General features: G+C 38.9%; 3 protein-coding genes across 5 annotated transcripts; 1 reads left to right on the top strand and 2 right to left on the bottom strand.

The window, feature by feature from the left end:
* Positions 1-467: 467 nt before the first annotated feature.
* Positions 468-1,520, bottom strand: LOC124449171 (52 kDa repressor of the inhibitor of the protein kinase-like). Its single transcript, XM_047000120.1, has 2 exons — positions 1,349-1,520; positions 468-1,228 (listed from the first exon to the last, which is right to left on the bottom strand). The coding sequence occupies exons 1-2, from the start codon at positions 1,518-1,520 to the stop codon at positions 468-470; spliced, it is 933 nt and encodes a 310-aa protein (XP_046856076.1).
* A 353-nt stretch (positions 1,521-1,873) lies between these two features.
* LOC124448835 lies at positions 1,874-3,747 on the bottom strand. Of its 3 annotated transcripts, none has more exons than XM_046999813.1 (3): positions 3,477-3,747; positions 2,535-2,601; positions 1,874-2,449 (listed from the first exon to the last, which is right to left on the bottom strand). In XM_046999813.1, the coding sequence occupies exons 1-3, from the start codon at positions 3,701-3,703 to the stop codon at positions 2,447-2,449; spliced, it is 297 nt and encodes a 98-aa protein (XP_046855769.1). In that variant the 5' UTR covers positions 3,704-3,747; the 3' UTR covers positions 1,874-2,446. The 3 variants fall into 3 exon arrangements, with proteins under 3 accessions (XP_046855769.1, XP_046855768.1, XP_046855767.1); XM_046999812.1 differs by having other exon boundaries at positions 1,874-2,383; XM_046999811.1 differs by having other exon boundaries at positions 1,874-2,211.
* A 7,220-nt stretch (positions 3,748-10,967) lies between these two features.
* On the top strand, positions 10,968-12,840 carry LOC124449170. Its single transcript, XM_047000119.1, has 4 exons — positions 10,968-11,001; positions 11,832-11,885; positions 12,007-12,247; positions 12,427-12,840. Exons 1-4 carry the CDS (start codon positions 10,968-10,970, stop codon positions 12,791-12,793), a joined length of 696 nt encoding a protein of 231 aa, XP_046856075.1. The 3' UTR covers positions 12,794-12,840.
* The last annotated feature ends 7,045 nt before the right edge of the window (positions 12,841-19,885 follow it).

Below are 19,885 nucleotides of genomic sequence, written 5' to 3'. Positions count from 1 at the left end.
GGAAGTTCTTATGAGGCCAGGTACCTCGGCTACATCTCTTAGCCCGGCTTGCCGGGCTCATGTAAACAGCCCCTTAAGCTGATAAGAACAGAGTTCTTATCAAGTTTAATATCCAAAAATGATGGGACCAGTAGGTTACCCAGAGATTATTTACAAAGGTAGTATTACGTATTTATACGGTCAGTCAATTAAATCATACTCTTCATACCATGTATCGTGATACTTATCAATGGAATTCCTAACATTAACAACAAAAGTTTTCAACGATGTAATAAGATGTAAACCATCCATAATGTCAATACTCTTCCCTTGAAGAAGCTGAGTAACACCAATTGTAGAATCAAACACATTTCTACAAATAACCAGGGCAACTACAAAATCAAACTTTTCCAAAAGATCAAGAAGTTCAGAGGCATCCAAAGAAACATTGAGACTGTGATCTTTATCTACATTTTTCTTCATTTCTCTCAACGTTTTAAAACAGGAATAAGAAGCTGCTGGAAAGTATCTAAGCCGTCGATTCTCTCAACCCACCTAGTTCGACACACATCTATTAATTTCTTTTTCCTACCGGCTGATAAAGAACCATGAAGGTCAATATTCTTTTCTAAAGGTATTTGTCGTGTAGGGGAAATATTAAAAAAATCAGAAACTTTTTTAACTCTATTGAGCATCGATTTTACATCCATTATATTAATAGACTCACAAATCGCTAAATTTAATCTGTGGCTGTAGCAATGGGTAAAAAGAGCCTTATCATTCAAACGACGCAAATGAGCAGCCATCCCATTAATATGACCAGCAACAGCACCTGCCCCATCATATCCCTGTCCTCTACAATCAGCAATAGAAAGACCAAGGTTGCCTAAAGCATCAAGAACAACCTTAGCAAGCTGCTCACCTTTTAAGCCCCATTTACAAGGAAGAAATCCAACAAACTCCTCCCTAATATCCATATTTTGGTCGATAAAGCATAAAACAAGAGACATCTGTTCAGTATTTGAGATGTCTCGAGCCTCATCAGCAATTACAGAGTAGAACCTGCTTGCTTTTAAGTCAGAAATGATTTTATCTGTTATTACTTCACCACAGCATTTAATAAGCTTGTTCTGGGAAGTTTTAGAAATATATGTCTGATTCCTACCACATGAATTCAGATGGTCCTCTAACACCTTGTCCCCAGCACGCACTCTAAAATTAAGAAGTTCAACAAAATTCCCAACACCACCTGCAGAAAAATTACCAGTTTCAGGATGATAGTGCCCATCATCACGATGACCTCTAAAGGCTAAGCCCAAACGACCACATGTTAAGACCGTCGGTAATTGAACTTAATTTAGCCGGTTACCTTCAACTTCTTTCTTAACCTTAGAATCAATAATAACATTAATGCCTTTTGTTTTACCAGACATGTTAGATTTGAATGCAGAATAAACTGGAAAAGTAGAAGCATGCAAACCATTCAAACCATGAAAACTCATTTTGCCATCACTCTCTTTGCCATCATGACGTTTTAGCATTTTGGATGCATCTGTCCAACGACGAAGTGGCTGAGAGAATAGGTTGGAAATTTTGAGGCCTTATCTTTAAAATTATCACCAAAAAGGACACATGGCAAACAAAACCCCATCCAAGGATGGAGAATAACATAACCATTCATACCTTTCTAACCAATCATAACGAAAAGATCTTCCATTCGTTTTGGGAATTCAAAATTTTCATCTGGTCTATAAACATTTACTATGAGATTGTAAATTTCCCCATCGCTCATGCCTTTTCTTTTTCTCTGAAAGTTGCAACATCAAAATTAAGGGAATATGACAGTCAACAAGAGAAGAAGCCTCACTAAATGACACTATTTTATCAGAAGGGGTTTTGTAGCAAGTTGCATCAAGAGAAGAAGACTTGTCAATACATAAGGTGCTAAGGCTAGACTTATCAGTTTTAAAATTACTGTTAGAAGGTTTATCAATGCAAGACAGCTGGAAGAATCGCTTAATATCTTGGTGTTCTTGTAGAGAAGAGTTGTCAGGATGCTTGCGCTTTTTGTTACACACTTTATGTTTTTCATTTTGTGTTGAGCAAAGAAGAGGAACATAACGGTTTGACAAAAAGCTCTCGCCAGACTTAACCTTGCCTTCATAGCAGAATAATATGTGAACAGCAACATCCTTCACAATTGCTTCATTTGCCAAGCGAGGGTTTACATGTCTATTAAAAAGTAATTTGGGTCTTATGTCCCCACAATCTGGATAATAAGTAAATGTTTCATTACCAATAACTGATGATAAGCCCAGAATACACAAGAAAGGTGACCAGATACCATCATAACAATTTAAAATAGCTTCTTGCTTAATTAAATCCTCATTCTTTAAGCCGGAATCTAAACATGAGGCCGATACTGATAATGGCAAAAGATTAACAAGACTAAGGTCATGGTGCTCAGTCACTGCCAAAGAAAATGCAGGATGTTTATTGTAAAAATCACAATGAAGGTATAGCTCAAGGGAAGTCAGTATTCTTAAAATACTTACTAAGCTGTTGTCTCCTACAAGCAGCAAAGATACTGAGCTGTAAAGACAATTCCCTGATGCTTGAGATCTACAAGGTTCAAAATAATCCCTCTTTAGTTTAAATTTCTTTTGTGTTGTACTAAACAGCGTAACTTTAAATATTAAACATCCAATAATGTTATATTACGTATTTAAAAACAGCTAATAACATGTAACATTGCCATATAAAGGAATGTCGTATGAATGTTTTACGCAGTGCGGTGTTTGAAATTAAATGAAGATATGATCTTCGCACTTTGCTGGACAATTTTAAGCAATCGTCTCAGGAACCTGAAAAAATCAGGTGACTCAACGGGATTCGAACCCATGACCTCTGCGGTGCCGGTGCAGTGCTCTGACCAACTGAGCTATGAAGTCACACAGTGGTGAGCAGGTCAATATTGTTGGGCTCTTGTTTTCTCGTGAAAGGAATGTCGTATGAATGTTTTACGCAGTGTGGTGTTTGAAATTATTGACCTGCTCACCACTGTGTGACTTCATAGCTCAGTTGGTCAGAGCACTGCACCGGCACCGCAGAGGTCATGGGTTCGAATCCCGTTGAGTCACCTGATTTTTTCAGGTTCCTGAGACGATTGCTTAAAATTGTCCAGCAAAGTGCGAAGATCATATCTTCATTTAATTGCCATATAAAGTTATTCATTCAGATTCTTAATTTTCCTTACATAAATAGTATACCAGTATTTCAGTTAAATTTATAAGTTATTATTCGCTTATTTAATTATTCGAATAAAATACAAACTTCGATTGGTAAACGAAGGATTTCTGCACTGGCAAGTAATGCAAAATATAAGAATTACAAAACATCAGATATTGACAAGCTTATTAAAAATTCAGATAAAGCATCGTAATCGGACAGAAGTAGAATAAAAGCTAAATTGAACAGCCATATCAACACATCGTTACCTGATTGCAGTGTAGATATTTCCCTGCGATTTCATACTGCTTGGAATATATGTCTCAGCGACAATATGCCGGTACAGTGAATTGCCCAGTTTTGATTGAAGCAAGTAAGATGAACATCTTGGCTTTGAATTCAACTGCCCGCGTAGCTCGTTGTACAGAAGCAACAGAGCTTCTTTGTTGTTGCTGTTCATTGCCTCTTGGGCTTCTAGAAAACAATCTCTATCCATTTTCAGAAGAAATTGCGTGCGGTAAATGTTAACGATACTAGTATCTCGAAGTCGAAAGTCGAAAATAGTGAGGCGCTTGCTGTACTTGAGGGAGTTGATAAAATGCACCAATAAAATGCACTGTTAGAATAAACATGGAACATCGTAACCAATCATAGACATTATTCCAAACAAAGTTCAAGGTCAAAAAACCAGCTAGTGCCTCAAAATATTCTCCTTATGCCTCAAAATTTTCCTTGGTACCTCAAAATTTCCTCAAGTCCCTGAGAAACCATGGTAACTGCAAGTTTTAGCCAATCAAAATGCTCATTCAAGCTTGGGTACCTCAGTAGCCGCTGACAAGTACCTCAAAAAAATCGCTTTGCTTCAAAAAGCAAACTATAAAAACTGGAATCAGATTTGAGTATTTTGCGATCAGATACTGAACGCTGATCGCAAATAGTAACTTAACTCAGTTAACTGGACTAAAACCTATGATCTCAATTATTACGTAATTCTTTGAAAATTTTATGTACCTCGCGTGAGGGTCTTGAGGTACCCTAGATCCGCCACTGGCCAGGATGATCCGTTGGCATATTGATCGTCCGCTAGACATCTCGCAACTTTCCCTTGGTCAACGATTTCGGTCAGATCTTTAGAGTGTCTGTCAAGAACCAGCTGGTGCAAGAAATATGTAACTTTGTCCGATTTGATGGCGGGAGATTCGTCCGCATTGATCGTTGGTGGTTCAGAGTCAGAGAATGAAAAAGTAACAGAGAGTCTACGGCATGCTTGACGAACTCTTGACCACAGGGAGGAGTATGAGTAGTATAGTCGTTCAGTACGGCAGTCTTTGGTGCTAGATAAGTAGACAGAGATGAGGTCCGCAGTTGCATTGAGCTGGGTGGATCGTCGGACTATGTATTTTAGCTCGTGTTTAGCCATAGCCGCAACGTTCGGATCAGAGGACGAAAGCATACGGAGACCTTGGACAATTGCTTGTATGTCACATTCTGTTCTAGGGTCGAACATTGACAGACCACCAACCTTATGCTCTCTGTGGTAGGAAGCAAATATCTTTGAGCGCCGATACGAGTATTCGTTTATATTCATCCAGGGACTGTTTTAACGGATTACCGGCACGTAGGGCGTAAGTAAGGCATGGCTGAATAAAAGTACGGATCGCATCTAGCTTCTGCCGAGGGGCAAGGAGTGACGAACGAATGATGTTAATGTGTTGGATGAGTTTCGGTACTATGCTCGGGATATCGTCTATATTGTGTATCAGACCTATTGGAACTCCTAGATATCTGTAGGACTCTTCTTGCGAGAGAGCTGGGATGTGTTCGCCTTGAATGGTGTAGTCAGTTGGCTCGACAAACGTGGCACGTTGTCTGGTTGATGTTAGAGAAAGAGTAGCACACTTATCAGGTCGGAATTTCAGTCCAAGAGTGTTGGCTGCTTCAGCAGCAGCATACAGCAAACGTTGGAGAGTATCTTTGCTGCGTGCCATAAGAACCAGGTCGTCGGCATATGCCAGGCAGGATAGTTCTGTTCCGAAGTGGTTTCAGGTTCCAGACTTTAACTTTGCCGCTTCCTCTTTGGTCCATCGCAGAATTAGCTCGATGCATAGATTAAATAAGATCGGGCTCATTGGACATCCTTGTTTCACACCCGATTTGTAGATCAACACCGTGAGGGACGTTTTCCACAGTGGGGGAACGTTGTTTTTGCTTCGGCAACGGTTGAATATGGCGGATAGGATTTTCCCACATGGGTCTATCTTTTTCAAATGACCATACTCAACCTTGTCAGCGCCTGGTGCAGTGTTGACGACTGATCTAAGCTTCGTGGCGACGTCAAATTGCGTTATGGGCGAATATAGTTCCTCACACTCCCTTTCATCGCTAGCGGATGGGACCAATTTAGAAAGCATTTCTGCAAAGTATTGTTGGATGCAAAATTTCTCCCCTAAACTTTAAGTGAAATACTCCTCGGCCTCGGACACTTAGCCCGAGTAAGTCACGGAGTTGTTAATCAGTAGTTTCCTCGCTGCTCGTTTTTTAGAGTGTTTGTAGAGACCTTGAATTCGCCGAGCTGCGGTCGGGTCGAATCGATTGGCCCGTGGAATTCCTCTACCTAACGGAGGGCGTCGTTGAGCTGGGCCTTTAGATTGGGTGTGATTGTCCTTAGAGGAGTGCCGATGTTCGGGGGCTTTCGCCAATGTGATGGCCAACTCTCTGCTCTCCTAGGCAAATGTTGTGCAAGAGTCACAGAATTCCCCCCATGTCAGATCCGAGTTGAATTGGTCGGACCAATGTTGACGGAAGTTTTCCAATATTTCCTGGTCAATTGGGTGGTTAGGTTCTTCGTCTGCATCACAGAAGACTTCACCATCTGAGGAAGCAGTATCCTTGTCGTCTCCTGGGGCCACGTTAGGCGATCGTGGAGGGCGTAGTTGTGCACACTGAATGTTGTTGTCAGCAGAGATATTGTCGTCATCATTAGATGGAACAGATGGAGTTTGAGAGTCTATAGCCCGGTGCAGATGTGTTGAGGTCAAGGACTCCCCCCCAATGTTCTCATCCGGGTCGATCTCTTGTTGGATGGAATGTTCATCGAGTTGGGGAGGAGACCCAATCCCCCTCTCAGCATTGTTGAGGCTCTGCATCCTGCGATATTCCCTCAGAATAGGTGTGAGGTGGAGGTTGGACGATGTACGTGAAGAGTGTTGATCTCGCCGATAGTGTGGATGAATTTGTTGTGTTACAGGAAGTGGAGGTGCAACATCTGTTGGTGTGCGCCGGTCTATGGCTGTGGAGCATGTGGTATTTATTTCCACGTATCGTCCTATCGCTGTTACCGCTGGTAGAGGATTGTCAGACGAGGATGTGCTGTTGGAAGCATGTGATGGCGAGTTTGACAGTGAACTAGGCATTGTGAAAGGCTGGGGTGGTGAAATTGGCGTTGTGGGAGAGGTCTGTTTATCTCGTGACGGCGAGTTTGAATGGAAATCTCAAAATGTTGTTGAAACTGATTATTGGGTTGATGAGATGTGAGGAGTTTCCGAGGCTGGAGTAGAGGGTTGGTGATCGTGTAGGTATGGTGAATTGAGATGGAACGGGCTGTGATGGCGGATGGATGGAAACAGGAGTGTCGCTGCAGTTGTCTGATGGAGATCCTCCGTAGATGGAAAGTCTATCATCTTGCGATGTGGGGGGGTCTAGTGGCTCGGAGTCGCAGGAAATCTGTTTCTTCGAGGGGTCTTGCGTGGGTGTGAACCAATTGGATGATGGGAATGAAAGCGAAAGTCGTGGGGGGCTCGACACTAGTGGTTGTATAGGGGATGATGATGGTGCGAACGGGGTAGCCAAAGGGTTGAGTGGTGAGTGGTGGAGATGACATGTTGCCATAGGCTCGGAGGCCTTCTTGGGTGAGGTGAGACGAAGTGATTCTTGTGGGGAGAGGAGCTTTATGTCGAGCTTCATGGGCGATAGCGATGGCGATGATGAAGGTTGATGGTGGCTTGGAATGAGCGTCAGTTCTGCTGTGGTGGGATTAATGACTGGTGTGGGAGGACTGAACTGAGCACCAGACTTGGAGGCTGTAGAGTGGGCTTCCCAATGGGACTGGCGCTCAGCTGGGTCCAAATATACGCCACAAGTGCCACAAAAGTAGTTGATGACAAGTTCCTCGCGTTTGTGGCACCTGGAAAAGTGTTTGGATAAATGCTTGACTGTGTCAACGCGTTGGCTTTGGAAGTGGCAGCCTTTGTGTGGGCAGTGAAGGTCCTGAGCCGAGCAGTCCGTGTGGAACGTGACTGTGCACTTTGCGGGAGGAGTTCCATCGCCTTTAGGCCGACCATGGTGCGTGCAGTTCCAGTGGCTGCTCAGGGCGTGACGGGTCCGGAAATATTGCTTGCAGTATACGCACCTCATTGCAAAAAGCCAAGTTGAGATGACGTATTCCGCAGAACAAACATGGAACGATCGCTAGTAGCCACGTAAGCAACAGGAACGCCAGAGATACCAAAAACGTTCGTGTAAAAGAAGCCAAATTACGCTTTAGTAGCCGTATGTGGCGGAAAACGCGCGAAAATGAACGGCACGTGCCGAAAAATTTGACTTAATTAATTCGGTGTCAAGTGTCGGCTCGTGTATAGAATGTATAATGAGTAGGACTCTTTGCAATGTAGAGTCGGTCGTTATAAAATCAAAAAAAAGGAACCCAGAGATACTGTGATTTATGGTGGCCTATGAGTGCCATAGTAATTTCTAGTGTTTCCACTCCATTATTGGTATTATTTCATTTCTATTATTTTACAATTATAGTTTTGTTTCAGTTTTGTTTTGTTTAATTATTTTTTTAACAGTTCAATTATAGTTTTGTTTCAGTTTTGTTTTGTTTAATTATTTTTTTAACAGTTCAATTATAGTTTTGTTTCAGTTTTGTTTTGTTTAAGTTTGGCTTTTTCTCCAAATCAGTTCAGTTTTCCAAAAATAAACTGAATCAATCATATGCCATGGCCTATGAGTGCCATAGCCCACAATTCCCTGTAATTCTTACCTCTAAACCCTATATTTCCATATTACATGAAGTGGGCTCTATACTTTATAAATATGGCGGAACGCATAAGGAACTCTGATTGGGAAAATGATGAAGAGATGAGACATGATCTTGAAAAATATGTACAGCGAAATTTAAAACGAAAAGAGATACTAGACTTTATGTCTGCAGATTATCCCATGTATGCATGGAGCATTCGCACTTTAAGTTGCAGGCTTCAACATTTTAATATTAAATACACAAACTACGACATTGCATTGGAAGACGTTAAAACAGCTGTCAAAAAGGAGTTGAACGGTCCTGGCGTTCTTCTAGGTTATCGGGCAATTCAGCAAAAGGTAAGAGAGGTGCATGGACTCAATGTCTCATGCGACTTAGTTTACGCTGTAATGGGTGAAGCTGACCCAGAAGGACTGCAATCACGAGGTGGAATTGGAAACCCGAAACGACCACGTAGGACAAACGCGTTTGTTAGTCGAGTAAGTCAGCCATCTTATTTTATTTGTGTTGCGATAAGTAAAATATTAATTGCTTTGTTTCAGGATATTCCTAGTATTTCTTTAAAACTATGCGGCTTTTTTGTGATGAAAATTTACATCATCTTAAGCGTTATTCTAAAAACCAGTATTTTGTTTCTACCATTTGATGAGTGGTGTAAGGAACAAGCTAAAAAAAATTTCTGTGCACAACAATTTGCACTATGTGGGTGGAAAACAAGTTTGTAGTAAAAAATCACCATGCAAATTTGATTTTCAAAGTTTAAAGGAGGGGGGGGGGAGCACTTGAGGGTGGACAACAAAATTTTATTGAGGCATGTATCTCCCTTTAGCAATGCCACTTCTGAAAACTGCTAACTTGAGCCTTCATTTTATTAAATTATAAGAAGGATCAAACTCTACAATGTCCTTAGATGGGCATGATAAGCTTTGTGGCTATCAGAAATCTATGTTTCCTTTGTGCATCTATGGTGGACTTGATGTATACAGTGGCAGGGTTAACTTTCTGAAAGTGTGGACAACTAACAACAACCCATTGGTTACACTGTGCAACAAAATTGAAGTGAAAAAAAAGTACAAGACATATAAGACCTGTTTCGGTGTAAGAAAAGTATGCTGATTCCAAATCTGACATTTATTTCTCTGGATTAGGTGCCATTTTCATGTACTGTAATATTATATATTAAAAAAACACATATATATATAAAACAACGAAATCACCAGTTTAAACAACATTTGTCCTCTTAACTCTCTTGTGTAGAGTGTCATCATCCTTTTAAATTCCAGCAGTAGTCTGCCAACATACCAGTGTTCCATTTTCCTTTAAAACGTTTTTCTATTAATGAAATATCTTGATGGAACCTTTCGCCATGTTCATCACTCACATGGCCAAGATTCTCAGCAAAAATCCAAATGAGAGTGGAGCACATGAACTTTTAGAGACATGTTACATCCCATATCATGAAAATGACGCAGTAGATCATTCACAACTTGCACATAGTCTTCTGAACGATGTTTTCCCAGGAAGTTATCACAAACTTTCTTGAATGACTCAAAGGCACATTTTTCTTTTCTCGTGAGATGTGTGTCAAAATTTCATCAAGAACAATTTTTCGAATTTGGGGACCTACGAAGATACCTTCGTTTATTTTAGCTTGACTTAATGAAGGAAACTTTTCTGCAAGATATGCAAATGCCAAGGAATCCTTGTCTAGTGCTTTCACAAACTGCTTGAACAAACCGAGCTTAATATGCAAAGGTGGTAAATGGATTCTATCACTTTGCAGAAGTGGTTTGTGTTTGATGTTATGTTTTCCCTGCTCAATTTCATCTCTAGCGGGCCAGTGTTTGCGTACATAGTGTTCAGCTCTTGCTCTAGAGTCCCACAAGCACAAGAAGCAACAAAATTTAGTATAGCCTGGCTGAAGGCCAGTGAGCATGGCTATAACCTTGAAATCTGCACAAACATGCCATTTATGGACTTCATACTTTATGCTTGTTAAAATAGTTTTAAATTTTCATATGATTCTTTCATGGTTGTGCTGTAAGCTATAGGAACAGGTGGCAGGGTGTTCCCATTGTGAAGCAAAACAGCTTTTATACTTTCCTTGGATGCATCTAAGAAAAGTCGCCAGTTGGTGTTATCATATGGTATTTCCAGTTGTTCAAAAAGTTCAATAATGTCATTGCAGAAACATAAATCATCTTTGAAAGTGAACAAAAAATGCAAGTTTTGTGCACGTTTTCTGTATAATGTTATTTTCACACCTTTTCTAAGAAGATTTCGTTCTTTAAGCCTTGATGCAAGAAGTTCACTTTTGTCTTTGGTTAAATAAAGATCTCTGCATAAGTCATTTAGAGCGTCTTGAGAAAATAGTATTGGTTTATTATTGCTTTCTGAATTAGAAAATTCTACTGATTCATCACTGTAATGTTCATCCCCACTGCTTGAACTCCACATTTCCTGATCAGGGGGTTTTGGTACAGGTAATTCTTTTGAGTGCTCAACTGGGCGTATTGCTGATTGCAAATTTGGGTAAACAATGTGTTTCTTTTTTTTCGCTGTTGTACAGCCCATATAATCTTGCTGACAAAAATAGCAATCATTAGAATGATCTTTCTGCTCTCGCCAAATCATTGGCACACCAAACTTCATGTGAACATCTTTTTGCATACCATGCTCAATGTTTTCACACATGTAAGGCAACAGGCATGAGGAGCCCATGGCTTGTCTTGGTCTCCCATATCACAATGAAAGTACTTTGTACAATTTCTTGATATTGCTGGTAATGCTGCGCCTTTCTTTAGCAAATGTTAATTCGCCACATATGTAGCAGAATTTGCTTGGATCATTTTGCACTGTCTTGAAGTCATCGTCAAAGCCAAAATCTAAAGAATAAAGACAATTATCAAATAAGGTTCTGAGCTATAAAAAATTAAAAAAAACCTTGACAATTAATATTTTACATTTTTCTGACTTATATTGAATTTAAAAAAATGAAAAGTGCAGAACATCATTTATTATATATTTTCACAGACTAAATTTTTTTAATTAAACTACCTACGTGTTTAAAAATCAAAAATTTAATAAAATAAAAGCATTTTAATAGACTTTATGGACTGCAAAGTCGTCAGTATCCCATTTTTGACGCCATTACTGAAATAAACGTACTAAAGCATATGAAAAGAGCCATAATATCATTAAATAAAACAGATTAAAACCAAACAACATATACATCGCAAGTGAAAACAAATATGGCTGATGTGTTGTCATGCTTTGTCTACCCACCCTCCACTCCCTACTGTCCCTTTTGTCTAACAACCCTCCCTCCCTACTTTACTATACTATCCCACATTTATTTTGAGCAATATCATAAATATATGTGCATCCCATACGGTGAATCCAAAACTCTGTTTAGGCATAGATTAAAATATTAATTGTGAATTTTGAAATCCACAGTCGTGAATTTCAGTAATGGCGAATTTTGAAAAATCTATGCCTAATTCAACAAAACGAAGGCCAGACATGAATTTCTCATATTATTGTGCATATAAAAATGACCACAGATTTTCTGTACTTTTTTGAGTGTTGCACAGTGTTATTGGACGATTCTATTTTGAATATCTGTTTAAGGCTAGGGGTAAGATATTTTGAATTTCAATTTTATATTGTTCACTTTTTTTATGTTCCATATGTTTTCTGGATGAAAATAGTGAGAATACAATCAAAATTTTAAAGTCTGTATTATCTTTTTTGTCCAGTTTTGCCACAAACATTAAGGTTAGACAGAGGGACAGAAACTGATGTCATGGCAACAATTCATTGCTTCCTACGAGGTGATTTGTATAACGCTTTAGATGCTATAATTTATGGACCTTCCACTCAAAACAAGATTGAAAGGTGGTGGAGGGATCTTCTTGAGAGAATGGAAAGGTTTTTTAAGGAACAACTTAAATGCTTGGTTGAAAGTGGAGATTATGATTCCAGTGATCAAAATGACAGGTACTTATGATAATTGCATGCATTTTATTTCAAGTCATGCCTGATGTTAGTTCTTTTGTGTAAATTGTAGAAATTAATTGTAAATTTAAGTGGTAAAATCGGGAGAAACGTATTATATCTTTGTATGTACTGATACAATATATTTGACAACATGCAAACACTCTACTTGTTTCTTAAAGAGACTTACTGGCTTATGTATACATCCCAATAATTCAAAAGGAACTAGATATTTTTCGTGAGTGTGTTTGGAATAACCACAGAACACGTAAACAGAGAGGAAAAGAACTGCCAGCAGGAATTCCAGAACACATATTCCATTTTCCAGAGAAGTATGGTGGTGAACAATGTGGAATTGATATTACAGAAGAACAACTGCTTGAGGTTTCTGAGTTATCAAATGTTTTGGAAGACAATGATGATTATATAAGACCAGCTGTTCGTGAAGAGTGTAAGAAGCATTTGCCCCAAATACATGAAATTAATCCCAGTGATGCTAAGGAAGCTTATTTATACTTAAAGAGTCATGTTGATGTGAATATTTTTTAAGACACAATAGAAACTCGCTTTATTAAAATCGTATTTTGAAAACTGAACTTAATCAAGTAATTTGAACAAAAACATTATTACTGTCAATCAAACTTGATTTAAAATGTCAGTCAAAACTTCACTATATTATCTACATTTCTTTGAGCTTAAGCATAAGGCAAAATTTGTTGCAAACATGCTCTACCTTAAATCTATCAATGGCATCTGTCGAAAGGTTGCCACAGCAAAAGAAAATTGTCCTGTCAATCTCATCAATAAGAGTTGAACTTGCAACCTCTGGATCAAACAAACTATGATCTACTCCCTGGATGTCCAAAACCATTAGCTATTGTCCAGACTTCTCATAGCTATAGTGACAGAATGATTCTGCCTTGAGTGTTACCTCACAACTCCCACAAACTTCACCAGTGTTGTTCACATACTTTTGAAATTCACCCTCTATATAATTTTCCAATGTTACAAACTCACTATAAAGCCTTCCAAAGTAAACATTTGTGTAATTTAGAACATGACCATACTCAACGGGAGCCTCACTTGCTAATGTTTTGGCAAAGTTCCTAACTAGTGCATTCATTTGCACTGCTTTTCTTGTGTGCTCCTCAATTGATTTAAACAGCTGCTTAATTTCCCCAACTTTTTCTTCTCGAACTTTTTTTAGCACATATTTTCCTGGCTGCAACCTTGATATGGGGGTGGCAATGTATGCATCTCTGCAACCTCCACTTGCAAATTTCTGTTTGGAAATAGAGAGTGTAACTTCAAACGGCTGAGCCCATGTTTTATCACATATTTTGAATTCTTCAATATATAGTGTAACTATTTCCTCTGTTGGTTGAATTATTTTACCAAGTTTAAGCATAGCACTCAGAGGAACAAAGGCTGCAACTTTCGTGGATATTGATGGAGGCTTTTTCGTTGGGGTCTCATGAGATTTCCACCGTTGATTGAAACTGATTTCTATCGGCTTTTCATGACACAAATGGCTCTCATCACTTCCCTCAATAAAACGAACATGGATTACCTTCCAGTTATTTATCTGACTCGTTTCAGTCCAAGATGGCCCTCTCCCCAGCTAGTACATCACAGCACAACCCGTCTTCCACGTTGAAATAGCGCTTGCATGCCTCTTTAATATTTTCGATTGTTGGTTCTCCACCAAAAGGAACACTTGCTAACGGCCCAATCCTTGCGTATTTTGATACCTTCCTTCGACATGTCCGACTTGGAACTTTTTCTTCTTTTCTTCTCTTTTTGAGATTCGCTCCTTAAACTTTGCAAAATCCTCTTTGAAATTTCGTTTTGACATAGTTTAGAGAAACAGCCTTCGGAATGGTAGCAATTTCAAAGTGTAAATAAATATAAATAATCAAAATTCAAAAATATATCCCACGTGCGAATATGGCCAATCATGTGCCAATCAGAGTTCCTTATGCGTTCCGCCATATTTATAAAGTATAGAGCCCACTTCATGTAATATGGAAATATAGGGTTTATGAGGTAAGAATTACAGGGAATTGTAGGCTATGGCACTCATAGGCCATGGCATATGATTGATTCAGTTTATTTTTGGAAAACTGAACTGATTTGGAGAAAAAGCCAAACTTAAACAAAACAAAACTGAAACAAAACTATAATTGAACTGTTAAAAAAATAATTAAACAAAACAAAACTGAAACAAAACTATAATTGAACTGTTAAAAAAATAATTAAACAAAACAAAACTGAAACAAAACTATAATTGAACTGTTAAAAAATAATTAAACAAAACAAAACTGAAACAAAACTATAATTGAACTGTTAAAAAATAATTAAACAAAACAAAACTGAAACAAAACTATAATTGTAAAATAATAGAAATGAAATAATACCAATAATGGAGTGGAAACACTAGAAATTACTATGGCACTCATAGGCCACCATAGTGATCACACGTGGGCCACAGAGAAAAGCTGCCAGGCGGTAGGACGGTGTATAAAGCGTTCGAAATACTAGCGAGTGAGCAGCGTACAATTGACACGCGATGCGCTTGACCCGCCGAACAAAAATATGATCGGGAAAGTCTAGTATTAATAATCGCTGAATATTATCGGTTATCACCGATGTCGGGACGAATGGTCGATAGGCACTGTGGAGCACACGTAAAGGAACAATTATGTGCTACAAGTGAGCGAATTAGTCCACTGTACGGCGAGAAATTAACGGCGAGGATGGTCGATGCAAATGTAAACAAACAAATGATCGGTCGGGAATATATAAACGCGTACGTGTAAAACTATGTATCTCGAAATCGTTAAAGGCGGTTTGAATGTTTATCCCTCGTTACAATCGCCGTAAGATAGTAGCAGCAACAACTATCAGAGAGAGTCCGGTGAAAATTGCGGTTGACAGATGAACAAGCGGCGAAAAGTTCCGTATTATGTGACCGTATTATTGTCACCACAGATCTAATAATACACTAGATGGTTCAACTGACATACAAGTTGAAGCCGGGCAAATTACTTCGGAGCCCCAACGTATTGAGAACCAATATGGCGTTGTATTAGAAAATATGTGGTCCAAGTTAATATCTCGCAATTATTAGCAAATCGCGGAGGTTGCATCAACTTTTTTGCACTATTTATGAAATAAATCATTGTGACTATAGTTTGTAAGAAAAAAATTGCACAATACGCCAATACATCGCCGTAAAATTGATTTCAAGTGTAGCTCGACTTGAAAGCATCAGCAGCGACGAAGGCTTAAGTACTAGAATTTCACATCTAAATATCGTATCACTGGACAATCTTCGATAGTGTGGCTTAGTTCGTGTGGCAAATACAACGATATCATACTCGATCTATGGATGTATTGTAACAGAACAGGCATATTACAAAAATCAGTCAGAAATTGACACATGTTACAAGCACAAATTAAATATTTTGCTCAGAATAAATAATTTAGGTTTGATATTTTCAATAACAACAATGTGTAGAAACTTTCATATGCATATACATGCCTGAATGGTAAAAAAGACAATAAAAATGTTGAAAACAGTAGCATAACATCACCATAACAGTACATTAAGCACTGTGGGCAGTGGCCATATAACCCACTGGTTTAGACTATGACAATATATTGTTTATATATATGTGTAAAACACAGTCAATACTACAAGTCTGGTGACTCTTCTTGCTTTAACAAGTAAATATTTTCCCCATGTTGGACAGAGTGTATTGTATCAACCTGTGGTATCAACAGTTTCACAAGTGACCTGCTATTTTCTACTTCACAAAAAATTTGGTGTAACAGAGGTAGACTCATAATATAAAACAAATTCCGAAGAAGCAAGACAGACTCTATGACATAGACAAGCAAGACAAGCAAGACATAGACAAGACATAGACAAGCAAGACATAGACTCTTCGAGGTAGACTCTTCACATTCTTTCTGTAAATAATTTCTGAAAGTATTAACTACTCACATCTTGACATAGCTATATTCGTTTGCCGACCAGAAACACCAGAAAAATGCATTTCTGGTACAATAATCCAGTGCAATATTTAATTATGTACAGTGAACAATATACTTTATATAAATCGTGAAAAATCTTTCAAACTGTTATCTCCAACTCGTTTTACTTAACAATAAATATCGGAAGATAATTCTACGACGTTCGATTGAACATTTTGTGGCAGATTGTGCTGTGATACGATATTTAGATGTGCAAATTCCAGTATCTTGAGCCTTCGTCGCTGCTGATGCTTTCAAATCGAGCTTCACTTGAAATCAATTTTACGGCGATGTATTGGCGTATTCTGCTATCTTTTTCTTGAAAAACTATGGTCACATTGATTTTTTTCATTAATAGAGTAAACCAGTTTATGTAACCGTCGTGACTTGCAAGTAATTGCAAGATATCAGCTTTGACCAGATATTTTCTAATACAACTCCATATTGATTCTCACTACTTTGGGGCTCCGGAAGTAAATTTGCCCGGCTTCAACCACTACTTATGAAATGTAAGCCGATGCACTATCTAGTGTATTATTAGATCTGTGATTGTCACGCGATAATTGCTCGGTCAATTGAGCAGGCAATTCGATGTAGTAATGATTTAAATTCGTTACGTAGCAACCGAAAAACAGCCAACGGTCGCTTTTTGAACTTGGGATAGAAAAACTTGCCAAATATTGGAGCAATTTGGAAGAGACTGAGTATACTCGTGTATATCAGTAATATATACCAGCAATAAATAAAAAGTTCGAATATAACGAGTTGTAGAGAAAAGTGAACGCGAATTTGAAATCGTAGCCAGGCAACCGAAAAACAGCCAACGGTCGTTTTAAAACTCGCTGAGATTTCTTGTGAATTTGTTGTCGAATTCGTGCAAAATTCTGTTTGTAGTCCTATATTGCCGGTGCTAATGCAAATTCGATGCGATATTTGAGAGAACGATCCTTCAAACGCGTAATGGGGTCGTGACGGAATCTCGAGCCACTTGCTCGTGAAAGTTTGTCTTCTTCGAAATATCGGTTTTCTAGCGATATATATGAGCAGAAATTCGCACACAGTGTTCGTAGCGATAGTGAGGCCAATTGTAGTAAAGGAATAACGTGGTCAAACACGATAAATCGGGCCGAACCGAACGATGTACGGGAATACCGGTCGAAAGCTGAAATTCTGTATCGCTTCGTAAACAAAGCCAAGTACGATGATATCAAAGGGTCGTCCAATTCCAATTCCAGTTCCGATCCAATCCAGCGATGTAAATACAAATCCAAAATCCAATTCCGTAATCCAATTAGTAGACCAATTTACTTTCCAACGAACCAATTAACGTAATTTGATCAAGAGTAGCAATTTCCTATTAAGCTGATAAGAACAGATACTTTTTTGAGTATATTTCTTGTTCCATCATTAATTTATTTACAGATGCTCTTTTTCCTTGTGCTTTTATCTATGTTCTAATGATGTCTTTTTCTGTTCTATTTTAAGGTAACTAATCTTTCTATATTTTTATTGTATATTTTTCGTTTCTTTTTTCACATAGTACATTTTTGTAGCTCCATATTTTGTCTGTGTCCTGGTGTTTTGTCTTGATTTCCCTTGTTATTCTCTCCCTGATGTTCTTCTTTACATTTGTGAATGTTGTTCCTTTGTTGTTTCTTTGAAAGAATTCCCTATTTCGTCCTCCATCTTTCTGCTGCCGTTGCGTGCATTATGTAGTCTATCAGTTTATTCTCTATTGGGTTTGTTGGCATGTTCTTCCCTAGTATCAGTGTCTCTAACGATGGTTTAACTGTCTTTGTGGTGAATGCTTTGATCAGTTCCATGGCCTGTTTCCATATCCTATGGGCTCTCTTGCAAGAGGTTAGTGCATGGAAGATATCTTCCCGATGTCTGCAGAATGGGCAGTCTAATCCGGTCTTCATACCCCATTTCTGTAGGTAGCTCTTCGTTGTAAGTACCCTGTGGCACAGGTGCCATCGGAAGTCTCTTTCCTCATTTGTGTTTAGGCTGTTCCATATCCTTGTCCATCCATCGAATGTTGTTCCTATCGTTATTGTTCTTCTCCATTCTGCTATTGCTTTTGGTTCTGTTATTTCTTGCAGTTTGTTTTTCACGTAGCTTCTGTTAATCTCCTCCTCTTTCACTTGTGCTAGTTCCTTTCGATTTTTTTGAGCAAATTTCACTAGGATATCCTACCATGGCGGTCGTTTTTCTGGGTCGCCATGGGGCTTCGTATTAGATCGTAGCCATGTCCACTCTTCTTTTATTGTTCCAAGTTGTTGTCCGCTCCAGTATCTGCTCATGGTGATTGCTGCCGTTAAGTTCTCTTTGTCTGTGATGTCTTTAATCCATTTGATCAATAGTAGCTGTCGTTGCGTGTGGGGGTTAGGAATGTTCCATCCTCCTTCTGTTTTCGGGGCGGCGTAACATGTCTGTCGTGCCACTCTTTCGTTCTTCCCTCCCCATAGAAATGTGAATATGTCCTTCTCGATCTTATTTGCCGCCCATTCCGGCATGGGGAAACACGATGCTAGGTAATTAATCTCTGCCATTGCGTATGTTTGTATAAGTAAGGTCTTTCTGCTGAATGTTAGTGTTCTGTGTTTCCATCTTTCTAGTTTTTGTTCGATTTTCGTTAATTTCTTTCTCCAATCTTGTTCCATTGTTCTGCTGATGTTTGTGCCTAGTACTGTGATCTTATCTGTTTTCCATTTAATTGGCACCGGGCCATGTTCTCGTCCTTGCTGTTTTCCAATGTATATACCTTCCGTTTTCTTCAGATTGAGTAAGCTGCCAGTTGCTTTTTCATATTGTTTTATTGTCTCAAATACTTCTATTACTGCTCTATCCGTACTCACGCTAATTTTTCCGTCGTCCGCATATGTTGTGATTTTGAATTCTTTTCCGCTTACAGGTGTATAGCCTTGTATCCTGTCGTTCTTCCTGATGGCGTTTGCCAGTGTTTCTATTACGATAACGTAAAGTAATGGAGAGAGAGGGCAGCCTTGTCTGACTCCTCTCCTCAGGGAGACGGGTTTAGACATGTGTCCGTTGTTTAGAATGAAGGTCTTTGCACCTTGGTAGAGTGTTTTTATCCATTGAATGAAGGTGGGTCCGAAATTTAGTTTTGTCATTGTTCTATATAGGAATCTTCTATCCACGCGATCAAACGCTTTGGTTTGATCTAGGTTGATCAGTATCATGTTGTCGTTCCTTGTGTTGGCGTCGTATGTGAGGTCCCTTATCCTTTGGATATTGTTTATGATTGTCCTGCCGGGTATTCTGCATGTTTGGTCTTGGTGTATTATTTCTGGAAGAGCTCTTATCAATCTATGTGCCATTGTAGTTGCCAGGATTTTATAGTCGCAGTTTAGTAATGATATCGGTCTCCAGTTCGTCAGGTCTTCCGGATCGTCTTTTTTGTAGATCAACCTTAGCACTGATTCTTGTTGTGTTTTTGTCATTTCATGGTTTATGAAATTTTCGTTAAAGACGTCTTTTAAGACTTCACCTAGCTGTTTCCAGAACGTTCGGTAAAACTGTGTTGGTATTCCGTCCAGTCCTGGGGCTTTGTTGTTATTCATGGTTGAGATGGCTTTCATT

This window comes from Xenia sp. Carnegie-2017, unplaced genomic scaffold (assembly GCF_021976095.1).
Source record: "Xenia sp. Carnegie-2017 unplaced genomic scaffold, XeniaSp_v1 HiC_scaffold_23, whole genome shotgun sequence".
NCBI classification, from domain to species: Eukaryota; Metazoa; Cnidaria; class Anthozoa; order Malacalcyonacea; family Xeniidae; genus Xenia; species Xenia sp. Carnegie-2017.
Note: the sequence above shows the minus strand (reverse complement) of the source record. Positions and strands in the feature narration are given on the sequence as shown.

Bases quoted from the DNA above. Each gene is read 5' to 3' on its own strand.
- LOC124449171 (XM_047000120.1), bottom strand. From the start codon at position 1,520: ATGCTAAAACGTCATGATGGCAAAGAGAGTGATGGCAAAATGAGTTTT. The intron at 1,229-1,348 runs GTAACCGGCTAA...ATTTTTCTGCAG, and splicing joins GGTTAAGAAAGAAGTTGAAG to GTGGTGTTGGGAATTTTGTT.
- LOC124448835 (XM_046999811.1), bottom strand. From the start codon at position 3,703: ATGGATAGAGATTGTTTTCTAGAAGCCCAAGAGGCAATGAACAGCAAC. The intron at 2,602-3,476 runs GTAACGATGTGT...TGAACCTTGTAG, and splicing joins AATATCTACACTGCAATCAG to ATCTCAAGCATCAGGGAATT. The intron at 2,212-2,534 runs GTAAGTATTTTA...ACTTTTTAATAG, and splicing joins TTGTAGGAGACAACAGCTTA to ACATGTAAACCCTCGCTTGG.
- LOC124449170 (XM_047000119.1), top strand. From the start codon at position 10,968: ATGGCTTGTCTTGGTCTCCCATATCACAATGAAA. The intron at 11,002-11,831 runs GTACTTTGTACA...TACTTTTTTGAG, and splicing joins TCTCCCATATCACAATGAAA to TGTTGCACAGTGTTATTGGA. The intron at 12,248-12,426 runs GTACTTATGATA...TGTTTCTTAAAG, and splicing joins TCCAGTGATCAAAATGACAG to AGACTTACTGGCTTATGTAT.